The sequence below is a fragment of the Sorex fumeus genome, unplaced genomic scaffold, assembly GCF_029834395.1.
Source record: "Sorex fumeus unplaced genomic scaffold, SorFum_2.1 ptg000100l, whole genome shotgun sequence".
NCBI lineage: Eukaryota > Metazoa > Chordata > Mammalia > Eulipotyphla > Soricidae > Sorex > Sorex fumeus.
This window is the reverse complement of record NW_026606157.1, coordinates 9498126-9510536: the sequence shown is the minus strand read 5'-3', so window position 1 is coordinate 9510536 and position 12411 is coordinate 9498126. Positions and strand designations below refer to the sequence as shown.

General features: G+C 54.4%; 1 protein-coding gene across 1 annotated transcript in view; it reads left to right on the top strand.

Annotated features, from left to right (window-relative positions):
- Positions 1-12411, top strand: part of BCAT1 (branched chain amino acid transaminase 1) — a 65226-nt gene that overhangs the window by 10546 nt on the left and 42269 nt on the right. The window contains 1 exon segment of the mRNA XM_056134562.1: positions 9938-10009. Within this exon segment, the coding sequence (XP_055990537.1) occupies positions 9938-10009 (72 nt within the window).

Genomic DNA, 12411 nt, shown 5'->3' with positions numbered 1-12411 from the left:
AGAGGGGCGGAGGAATCGAACTCGGGTCGCCCATGTTGGCTGCTTGCAAGGCAAACGCCCTACCACTGTGCTATCGCTCCTGGCCAACGGTGGTACAGGAAAAAGCCATCATTAGGGAGGTCCTTGAAGGTGATGGTGAAGCTTTGGGGAACGAGGGGTGGTGGTGAGGAGGATGTTGAGGGGTTGGGTGACACCTGGCAGTGCTCAGGGTTTAGTCCTGGCCCTGTGCTCAGGATCTCTCCTGGAGGGGCTCTGAGGGACCTCAGGTGAACTGGGGTCAAGGCCTTTGCCTTAACCCTACATTAGCTGTCTGGTACTCATTACTTCACTTTAAACTCCTATTTTAATTCCTCTTCCTTGTGTATCAATGTTTACACTCATAATTACCCAAATCCGCATAGGTCAGGCTGGCTGTCCCGGCTAAGGGGGCTCAGTCAGTGGACTGAGATGGGCCCCCAAACAGGAGAAGGGCCGGGATAGAATGTCACACGGTGCCTAGATGCCCTGATTGCCAGAAGGACCTGGCCTTTCTGGTTCTGGGCATGCAGATGGTCACCTCAGCAACCTCCCCCTCCCCACTCTCCCTCCCACATTCCCACCCACCCTTGTTAAAAAGCCTGGAAGGAGGGGCTGGAGTGATGGCACAGGTAGGGCTTTTGCCTTGCAGGCAGCCGACCTGAGTTCGATTCCCAGCATCCCATATGGTCCCCTGAGCACCGCCAGGAGTGATTCCTGAGTGCAGAGCCAGGAGGAACCCCTGAGCATTGCCGGGTGTGACCCAAAAAGCCAAAAAAAAAAAAGGCCTGGAAGGAGAAGCTCTGCTTTGGCCTGGACCCCTTCCCCTAATTAAAGTCTTCACCTGAATCCAGCCCCTGGTGTTGGAAGGAGCCTGATGACCAGAACCTGAGGGTGTGCGCCCGTCGTCCGGCTCCAACAGCTGCCGGGACCACGCTGAGCTGGGCTCCCAGCTGGGGCTCACAGGCTTGCGGCCAGCGGTGGAGGCCCCCAGCCCTCAGGATCTGGGGTGTAGACGGGCACTTCCCCGCCTGGGCGGGCATCCGTAGCCTCTGCTCCAGCCACCTGTTGTCCTGGGCTGTAAGGAACAGACTGGAAGGACACAGCCAGCCCTTCTCTGGCCCTGGGTGGCATGGGGCAGGTGTGTAAATGTATAGCTGCCCCCCCACACACCCCCAGGGGCTCAGGGAGTCTTTGCCTTGGGGTGGAGCAGAAATTGTTCTTCGCAGGACTAGGAACATCAGTCCTGACCTCTGGCCTGCCGATAGCCCTGCAGAAAAGAATTTCAGGAGATGAACAGTGAAGTTGGAGAGTTTTCCTTAGCGAAATATAAGGGGAAGAGAGTTCTGTGCTCAAGAGGGAAGGTGGGAGTAGGGTGGGGTGTGGGATGCTACTCCAGAGGGGAGGCAGCCTCAGTGGCTTTTGGGGGATTAGATGTGTGTGTGTGTTTTTTTCCCTAAGTTGCCCGGGGTTCTCTGCTGTTACAAAACTTCATCATCCTGGCCGCTCAACCTTGATGCCATTTTTTCACATTCTTATCATAGCCTTTGGTCTTTCTTGGAGTTTCTCCTTTTTTTTTTTTTATAATGTAGGAGTACTGTTTGTTCAGCCATTGATTAGTACTGTAGCACTGTCCTATTGTTCATTGATTTGCTCAAGCGGGTACCAGTAACGTCTCCATTGTGAGACTTGTTACTGTGTTTGACATATCGAATATGCCATGGGGAGCTTTCCAGGCTTTGCCGTGCGGGCAGGATACTCTCGGTAGCTTGCTGGGCTCTCCAAGAGAGGTGGAGAAATTGAACCTGGGTTGGCCCGGGTCTGCTGCGTGCAAGGCAAACGCCCTACCGCCTGTGCTATGGCTCCAGCCCTTGATTGATTAAGCTGATTGAATTGGGCATAAACTCCACATTATTTATTGTGTCACCGTGAGATAGAGTTACAAAGCTTTCATGTTTGAGATTCAGCCATACAATGATGGAACACCCATCCCTCCACCGGTGCACATTCCTCACCACTCACATCCCAGTCCTCACCCTGCCTCTGTGGCAGACAATTTCCCCAATACTCTCTCTTGAATTTTGAGCATTAAGTTTTGCTCATAATTTCCCACCACCATTCAAGCCTACCTGCCAAGGGCGGACACTAGATAATTTATTTTCCATTGCTTATTTTGAAGAGTTTCTCCTTTTTTCCTCCCCTGCTCTGCGGTGGGGCTGTGTGTGTGTGTGGGGGGGGGGGGCATATTTTCTGCCTCTCCAAAGAGCTCAGTATTTGCATCTCAAAGGAGGGTGGGTGGGCTTCCTGCCTGGGCGCTGCTTCTGGGCGGTGACTCGGCACATTCTTCCCAGGGCTCCTGGGTTTTACTGCTTCCAGAAAAGGCCCCTTGCAGGGTGCTGCTGCCAGCAGCAGCCCATAAAATAGGAGAGAGGAATTTCACATCCCGGTTGGAGATCGGAGGTGTCAGCAGCCCCTGGCCACTGGGCTTTGGTTTTATGTTTTTTTTTTTTTTTCTAAACTGCTTCCACTCAAGACTTGGTGGGGGTAAGAGTCTTGCTGGGGCATTGTTGGAGACAAAAATGGTTGGAGGGAATTTTTGGTCTCTCAGGTTCTTATTCGAGCCCCCCTTGCCTGCGGGGGCTTTACCCTTCTCTGGTAAACTGGTCCTCACTGGTTAGTCTTTTGTTGTTTTGGAGTTACTCCTGGCCCTGTGCTCAGTGCTGGCTCCCAGTGGGGCTCTGGGGACCTTATGCAGTGCCAGGGTTTGAATCTGTGATGCAGATGAGGCGGCCATGTCTCTGTTCCTTGAGATTTTCCAGGTTCTTCAGTATTTTCTTTTCTTTTCTTTTTGGATTGATGTCAGTGGGCCCCACGGGTGACTTATGTGAAGCAGGGAGGAGAAAGACAGTCACTCTCTCCCCACCCGCCTCTGCCACTCGGGACCCAGGGTTGCTGGGTTCTTGTCTCGCCTCGCAGAAAGGAATTTCAGGAGTAGACAAGCAGTGAAGTAAATAGATTTTATTTGGAGGATTTTTAGGTATGGAGGGAGGGAGAGAGAGTGAGAGAGTAAAGTTAGACACGAAAGCATGAAAGGACACATCTCAAGAGGGGAGATGCGGGCGACACACGTGCTCGGGAACCACATGTGCTCGGCCACGTGGGCACAAGCAGCACATGGGTTCGGGCAGCATATGCGCGCACTTCCTTTGTTCACGGTGGCCTTTATAGGGTTTCTCCAACCTGCCCCCACGTGGGGCTTCTTCCCAGGTAAAAGTCCGTTGCTAAGGAGGTTACCAGGGAGGTCCAAAAAGAGGAATTTCATGGGGAGGCCTATATCCTGAGGGTCTGCGGATGGTCTTATCAGGCCTTTGTTTTCTGTCTCCACAGGGTGGGTCGTTCCTAGAATTCTTCTTCTATGAGACTTTGTTTCATTGCAGAGAGCCTTTCCCTGTCTACCTGCCTACATCAGGATCACACCCAGAGATGCATAGGGGTTACTCCTGGCTCTGCACTCAGGAATTACTTACTCCTGGCGGTGCTCGGGGACCACGTGGGATGCTGGGAATTGAACCCGGGTTGGTCACATGCAAGACAAATGCCCTACCTGCTGTGCTCTCGCTCCAGCCCCAGTATTTTCAAGAATGAAAATATTGAGTAATAAAGGAGGAGTGGGGAGGAACTTCGTTAGAGGACTAAGTTAAAGGGAATTTTGTGTGGGGAGGAACTTCGTTAAAGGACTAAACTAAAGGGAGTTTTGTGTGGGGAGGAACTTCGTTAAAGGACTAAGTTAAAGGGAGTTTTGTGTCTGCCTTTTAAGGGCTCCTTCCTTCTTTATCAGACCGGTGTTCACAAAAGATGCCAGGAAATGGCAAGGATGTCCAGCTGGCCCAAATCTCTCTGGGAATTTGCCCTGTATCTCAGTCTCCCTCTGGGCCAAGGCTCCAGGACACAGTTTTATGGTCCTGGAAATCTCTGACCATTGGGGCAGGACTTCGGGGATGAAATGTGTCAGGTCAGTGGGGGGAAGGTGATGAGGGGAATCTGTGGCTTCCTCACTGGCCAGGGGAAAGAAATTAAAATTAGGCCTAATTGCCAATGATCTCAGTTTCCTCAGAGTCAGCCTGGGCTTGGGGATTGCCTAATATCTTATTTTCCCTGTCAGCCCTGCCTCCAGGGCAGAGTCTTAGGTTCCTGGGGAAGCCCCTATTCCTCTGAAATAGAAGCTTGGGGTGGAATGTGAATCAGGTTGATGGGAAAAGAGAAAGAACTTTTGGAGTGAAGAAAGTGGCTTCCTCTTACTGGCAAGGGGAAACTGAGGCTTCTTTCACTGGCAGGGCGAGTGATTTAAGCCTTGTCCTATCTTTCAGGCCTCAATTTCTGTATCCACCCAGGGGGTCCAGCCCTTCTGCCTTTGGGGTGCTTTAGGGCTGATGAGAGTGATATAGGCAGGCTGGCAGGCAGATAGGGAAGGCCTCCTCCCCCGGGGTGATGGCAGTCAATTTCCTGGGAAGTAATCGCTCTGAAGTTGCAAAGGCCAACCTGGCAGAAAACAGGAACTAAGGCCTGATAAGACCCTCACCTATCACCAGCAACAAACAGACCCTGAGAGGCCCCTGAAGAAACAGAAGGCCAGGAAAGGAATTTCAAAGACCATCACCACCCCCCACCCCCTCCCTACCTCAACCTCAGTAGAAGCCCCTCCTGGGGGCAGGTCTGAGAAACCCTATAAAGGCCACCTTCAACAAAGGAAGGGACCACCTATGCTGCCTTAGTTCACATGTTACTTGTGCCTACTTGGCTGAGCACATGTGTCCCCTGTATCTCCCCTCTTGAGATGTGGACTTTCATGCTTTCCTGTCTAATGCTGGGATGTGTGCAGGGGCTCTCTCTGCCCTTGGAGAAGCCCGGGTTCTCTCTTGAGCACATTACTCTCCACTCTCTCCCACTCCTCCCATTCAAAACCTCCAAATAAAATCTGTTTCCTTCACTGTTTGAATACTCCTGAGATTCCTTTCTGTGAGGCCAGGCAAGAACCCAGTAACCCTGGGTCCCGGGTGGCAGAGGCAGTTGGGGACAAAGTGACCATCTTTCTCCTCCCTGCTTCACATAAGCTGTTGGTCCACCAACATCAGTAGCAATTTCTCTAGTATTTACAGAAAAACGTTTGCTAGACCTCCGCCGCCCCCCGCCCACAGCTACACTCCCACCCCATAACTGTCTGCTTCTGGAGTGCAAAATAATTCTGGTCTTGGAAGCATCTCAGACACATTGTGGGAATGTGTGTCTCCTCCTGGGGGGACCAGCAAGGGAAAGCCTGTCCTGGGGACCCCAGCTGAGGAACGCCTCTCACTCTGTGTGTGTGTGTGTGTGTGTGTGTGTGTGTGTGTGTGTGTGTTGAGAAGTCTGGCTTCTGAGACTTTCTTTGCACATTCCCCTCCTGCACGGGAACCAGCGTCCATCACTTCCTGGGGACTTGACAAGACTCCAGAACACAAGCTGTGTTTTGTACCTCCATCCAGGTCCATCGTGCTCTGGATATTTCGTTCTCTGTATGACACCCCCTGCCTGTCCCTCTCCTCGTCCCTTCTCTGGTAGCCTCTCTGGGCCCTGTGCTCCTTTCCTTCTTGGAGGGGGCCCTGCAGCCTGGGACCCCACTTTCCTGCCTCAATGGCTTGTGCCCTGGGACCGGTTTTCCTAAATCGGCAATACCGACCTATAGGGGGGCGTCGGAGTGATCCAGGGGGATGTAGTACCCCTGGGTGCCACTGGGGGCGGGGTACATTCTGTTTCTTCATTTAGGGTTGGATTTCCCGGGGGTGTGTGTGTGTGTGTGTGTGTGTGTGTGATAAATGTTTTTGGAAAAGGGGCAGTAGGCCACATACGTTTGATATTCCCCCTTCTAGGACTTCTTTTCCAAAAGCCCTTCCAAACCTTTCTGGGCAGAGTTCTTCCCATTTCTAGAGGTACTCAGGGAGCACTTGTCCCATTCTCCCTTTGTCAGTTCTGCTCTGTAAGGCGAGTCCTGCCCGCTGGGGGCAAAAACGCCTCACCTGGTACCTCACTGTTAATTCTTAAATTTTCTTTGGTTGGGGGGGGTGCTTGGCAGTGCTCAGGGATCACTCCTGGTGGGTCTTGGGAGAATCAAGCTGCACTCAGCAGTGAGCAGAGACAGTGACCTGACCCCGACACTCTTTGTGGCCCAGTCCTTGTTTTCTGAATGTTGGCTGGGGACCCTTTATGGATGTGGGAGTCTGGAAGAAAACTTTGGCACCTGTAAAAGGTTTCTTTTGCATTGCTTAAGGCACATGGCGGTTGATTCTAGGCACTGAGTATGGTTCCACCAGCCACCACCAGGGGGCACTCCTGAACACAGAGCCAAGAATAGCTTCAAAGCAGCACCCCACCCCCTCACCGTGATGTGGGGGGTTCCCTACCCCAAAGACATCAGACATGCATTAGACAGATTTTTGACTCTTACCACTCGGGCGAGGTGCACTAGAGAGAGAGAGATGCCTTTACACCGCTGTCCACACAGAGGCAGGACCGTGGAAAGGCACAGGAAGCAAAACCACTGGGTTGGACCAAGGACGGCTGTTAGGAGAGAGGGCAGCAGGGAGGACCTGCGAGCCCTGGTTTTGATCTCTGGTGCCCAGACGGTGCCCCAGCCCCGCCTGGAGTGAACCACAGAGCCATGAGTAAGCCCTGAGCACTGCTGGGTGTGGCCCTCCTTCCCAGGAGGAGCTGTTCCCTGCTGATCTGTATGTTCCGGACCCAGGGGGACCTGGAGATAACAGAGCTAGATTTCAACTTATGCATTTTCCTGTTCTGCACAGATGGCTGGAATTGCATGAAGCCTTTTAAAGACAAGTGTTTGGTTGCTTTAGCATAATTTTCTCTTCCCCTTGGAGCACAGCCTACCCATCCTCATTGCATGTAAATCGGACCCAGCTCTCAAGGTGTGTGTGTGTGTGTGTGTGTGTGTGTGATCTGCTCAGAGCCCCAGCCCTCGGCGCTTAACTGGATTCACATTTCTAACCTGCAGTGCACCCCGATCTTTCGAGTTCTTTTTTTTTTTTCCTCTCCTTTCCTTCGCATTGGGATTTTTTTTTTTTTAGTTAATAAGTCAAATTTGAGTTATAGGAAGAGGAGGGAGCAGGACGGCGTTTTCATCAAGTTTGGTTCTGATGGGGAGGGAAGGTGTTGGGGTCCAGGGGTGACCTTTGGGATATTCTATTCCTGGTAGATTGAGTTCTCTCTTGGCCAGAGGTGGTACAGACATCACACACCAACCTTGCCGAAGCAAATAAACTACAGCTTATTTTGGTTTGTTTATGGGCCTCACCTGGTGATGCTCAGGGGTTACACCTGGCTCTGTGCTCAGGAATCTCTCCTGGCAGTTCTCAGGGAACCACATGAGATGCCAGGGATGGAGCCCTGGCCAGCCACATGCAAGGCAAACACCCTACCCGCTGTACTATTGCTCCAGCCCCAATAAACTGCATTTCTTGTTAGTTTGGGGTCTCACTCGGCAGTGCTCCAGGGCTGGTCCCCATGGGGTTTCGTGGATCACTAGGTGTCAGGAATGGAATCAAAGTGTGTGTTCCAGCCCTTTGAGACGTCTTCCTACTTGGATTTCTTCTTCAAGTTTGGGCAGATTAAGTTAACAGGCAGCCCCGGAATTTACTTGATCAGTGTTTCAGAATTATTTCAAATTTCTTTTATTCATTTATTTATTTTTACTTTTTTTGGGTCACACCCGGTGATGCTCAGGGGTTCCTCCTGGCTCTGCACTCAGGAATCACTTCTTGGCAGTGCCCAGGGGACCATGTGGGATGCTGGGGATCGAACCCGGGTTGGCCGCGTGCAAGGCAAACGCCCTACCCGTGGTGCTATCACTCTAGCCCCCTCAGATTTCTTTTAAAAAGATAAAGGAGGTCCCCCCCCCCCCGCCGTGGGCTGGAAGGGGTCCCCTGCCGCGCCCCTTGCACCCTAGCCTGAGAGGTGTCCTGCGGGGTGGGGCTTGTGAGAGCTACGTTCTGAACTGGAATATTACAGCTGCGGTCTCTGCAGGATTGCCTTATAATCCTGGGCTGCTTTTAACCACCCTCTCAGAATAAACCAGAATAAACTGCCCTCTCCGCTCTCCTAGATCAAGTCAGTCCAAATCACCACTTGGGTCAACTTAAAAGGCTCTTAATTGCGGGCTTCGGGGCCGGGAGGCGGCTGGAGAGAGCCTGGTTACCAGTTTCCTTTCTCCTTGCTGAACCCAGCGGGTCTCCAGCCCTGGGCACTACGCTCTCGGGCTGGAGGGATAGTTCAGGGCCGAGAGCAACCTCGGAACCTCACCGGGTGCCCACCCCAAACAGAAAACCCAAACCTTCAAGTCCTGGGCCAACAGCTCCAAGGACGGGAGCGCTCAGGTGCTCAGTTTTACCTACAAAAGGCGAGAGTGGGTGCTCGTGCCCTCGGGGGCTTTGGGGCAGACGTGGCGCGTGGGAGCTGAGCCTGGTGACTGCACCCCCCAGGAGCCCCGCGTTCTTCCTGGGAGGTGGGGTTGGCATGAACGGCTGCAACGCCCGGGTTTTCTTTCTTTCCCTTGGGTTTGCTTTGGGGGGTCCCTGCAGGGCAGCGCGCAGGCACAGTTGCGCGCGCAGTGGCCAGCTCGGGGCTGGGGAGCGCCTTGGCGAGGAGGCCTGGTCGCCGGGGGCCCGGGGGCTGGGGACAGAGCCGCGCCTGGTCGCCGGGGTCCCGGGTGCTGGGGGACAGAGGATGCTGGCGGCGTTGCGCGGGGCGGGCGCGAGGCTGGCGCGGGGCTGCGGGCGCCGCGCGGGGGCTCGGCCCGGCCCATCCGTGTCCAGGGCCCGCGCCGCCGGGACCCTCGGCCGCCAGGTACCGTGATCTCGGGCGGGCGGGACCCCGCGGCAGATCCAGGGTCCTCCCACCCGCTCCCGGGGCGCACCCGCCGCTGGGGACCCTCGCGGGGGCCGTTGGGGCGGGGCGGGGCGGGGAGGAGCATTTGGGGGCGCGTCGCACCTCGCGCGCCGCGCACTCGGGGATGCTTCTCGTCCCTCCTGCCGCGGCCCGACCCGCCCGCCGGATCTGAGCTTAGAACCGGGCAGGATCGGCCGCTGGCGCCGTCCCCAGCCGCCCCGCTTCCTTTGTGGCCTTCGCGGCGCTGAGATGCCGGGGCCGCGCCGCGGTCCGCGTTGGTGACCTGGTGCCGGCCAGCGGGGGACCCTGCGCCGGAGGAAATGGTCGGTTGCGGTCCCCAGCCCTGGCCCCTGGCCCCAGCCGGCTATTGTGCGCCGCCGAGGGACCGGGCCACGAGGCTCGGCCAGCCCCTGGGCTCTTCCCGGCCCTGGGTTAATCCCCGCGTGGGGTGGGCTCGTGGCTCGGGCGCAGGGAGGACGGACCAGCGCCCGGTGTCCCCAGCCGGCCACCTGGAGTGCGACCGCGCGCGTTCTCGGCCGCTGTGTGGGAGCTAGGAAGGATGGGGGGTCGGGGAGGCCGGGGGAGGGGGGAGAGGAGGAGGGTGGGGGGGCAGTGGGGATGGTCCCGAGAGCCGGGGAGGGCCGAGGGAGAGTCGAGGGGAGCCGAGGAGGGTCGGGAGGAGCTGGGGAGGGTCCCCAAGAACTAGGGAGAGTTTGGGAGGGTCCCCAAGACCCCGGCAGGGTCCGGGGGAGCCGGGAAAGGTCTGGGGAAGCTGGAGAGGGTCCCCCAGGGCCGGGGAGGGTCCGGGAGGCCCGGCAGAGTCGGGGAGCGTTGCCCACCCCCACCACAGTGCGCCCCCTCTGCGCCTGCCTTGCCAGTCCTGCTGCGGAGGGAGCGCTCAGGTCAGGGTGAGTGCCCGGGTGGCCCCGCACCCCTGTCCTCCACCCGGCTTTACTTAAGGGCTTGTCCTCTTTTATCTTCTATTTTTAAGGACTGCAATAACGGCTGCCTGGCAGAATATACCGGAGAAGGCGGATCCAAGGATGCCGGGGAGACGTTTAAGGTAGGAGCTTGTCGCTCAAGGTTAAGGGGATGACATTCACTCCGGGGTGCATTTCTGGGATGCTCTTTCCTCCGGGTTATTCTAGCTCCAGCGACCATCCCTGTCCTGAATGCAGGGAGCAGCTCCCCGAAATTCCCACGCGGTTCCATGGCCCATTTTATTCCATGAAACACACGCTTCCCTTGGATTATAATCAGTCTGAATGCTCGCCCAGAGGTTTAGAGGCTGATGGCCTGATAATAATCCTTCATTTCACTTGTGGAAGAAGTGGCATTTTCCTCGTTCAGCCACGCCTCACATTTTGCAGTAAAAACGCTTCTATGAAGGGTGGGTTTCTTTAATGTCTCCTCAGAAAGGGCAACTGAGAATCTTGTTTAAAATTGTTTAATGAAAAGCCCAAATGGGAGGAGTCTCAGCATTCTAGGTGGATGGTTTCCTGCCGTGTGTCCTCCCTCTCCCCCCAAATGTGGAGGATTTGGGTTCTATCTCTGTGGCCCCTCTGGTCTGCTCTCCTGGGGCCTGTGTGGGTCCCTGTCACTTGTCAAACCCAGCATCCTGTCTTTATTTTTTTGCTTTTTGGGTCACACCCGATGATGCTCAGGGGTTACTCCTGGCTCTGCACTCAGGAATGACTCCTGGCGGTGCTCAGGGGAGCATATGGGATGCTGTGGATCGAACCCAGGTCTGCTGCGTGGAAGGCAGACGCCCTACCCGCTGTGCTATCGGTCCAGCCCCAGCACACTGTCTTAATGACCTCAGATCTGAACGGGGGTCAGCCTCTCTCCCACCCTCCCAGCTCTATCTGCACCGGGCAGCAGACGCCACGGGATCGGTTCAAAATACAGTCTCTGCTCAGAATTATTTGAAAACCAGAGAATAAGAGGATGTAGTCATTACCCTGCTAGTGTGAAGTTGGGCATTTCCGTTGTAATCTTTCTGGTCCCTTAAAGACAGATGCTCAGAGGGCCTGAAGCCAGATGCCCCGCTTGGCTCCCAAGCCCTCTTTGAGGAACTAGATTTGAATATGGGTCTTTCGAAGAAGCAGTTCAAGAGCACTGCTGCTTGCTCGTTTCTGAGGATCTGCTTAGACAGTGAGTGAATCGCTCACAGGATCTATATGAACCACAACTCCCCCCCCACTAATGCCTTCTTAATCTTCCAGGTAGAATATTTTTTCCAAGTGAAGAATGACTATTGTTGTCATGAGTTTCAGATCCCCAATCGCAGAGAGATCCAGTCCACACACAATAACGCAAAAGCAAAGGAGCTTTAGTACTAGCTCAAGCCATTGCTAGCTCGAGCTAGGGTTCAAGTCTCATCCAATGCAGTGGAGTCTTGACCAGGACCCCGACTCCAAATCACAAGCAATTTATTCAGAGTTAAGAGGCAATTTATAGGGGCTGGAGCAATAGCACAGTGGGTAGGGCATTTGCCTTGCACGCAGCCGACCTAGGTTCGATTCCCAGCATCCTATATGGTCCCCCGAGCACCGCCAGGAGTAATTCCTGAGTGCATGAACCAGGAGTAACTCTTGGGTAACACACATCGCCGGGTGTGACCCAAAAAGCAAAAAAAAAAAAAAAAAAAAAAAAAGAAAAGAAAGAGGCAATTTATATACTGGTCTATTTTTAGCATTGGCCCTATTACAACAGTGGTCAGCAATTAGACAATGGTTAGTAACAGTTTCTTGTTTTTTTTTTTTTTGCTTTTTGTGTCACACCTGATGATGCACAGGGGTTATTCCTGGCTCATGCACTCAGAAATAACTCCTGGCGGTGTTCGGGGAACCATATGGGATGCTGGGAATGGAACCCGGGTCGGCCATGTGCAAGGCAAATGCCCTACCCACCATGCTCCTGCCCCAGTAACAATATTGCTCCAGCCCCAGTAACAATTTCTAAGGAGGGCAGAGAGACCCCTCATGATTGGCCAGACCCAACTGCCCAATTCCTTATCTCGGCAAATTATTCAACTGGATGTGTACCAGAAACTGCAAGTTCTGCTTCAGGGAAACAGAAACTGAGGCCTAGCTGAGACTTAATGTTAGCTGCAGCTTGTCATGGCATCAGTTTCACCCTCAACACTATAGGATGGGATGATCTCTTCTGTGTGAATTTGGTCTCGGTCCAGTTAGCTTTTGGAGTGTTCTGGTGCTGAGCTGTGACTCTGGTTCTACTGGCGGTGGTGAGGCATGGGAAAGATAATTTTGTGGGGGGAGAAAGTGGTGGACTTCATAGGACCGCCTGTGCCCTCGACATAGCTTTGTCTCTCTGGCTCAACTCCCCCTTTGCAACCTGTTTGGGGTCTCAAGCATTTCCTACACTGTCCCATAGTCGCTGGGTCACTGTGAGGACGGGGACCTGCTAGCACTTGGCAGTGGTGCCTTCTTCTTGGACCCTTTC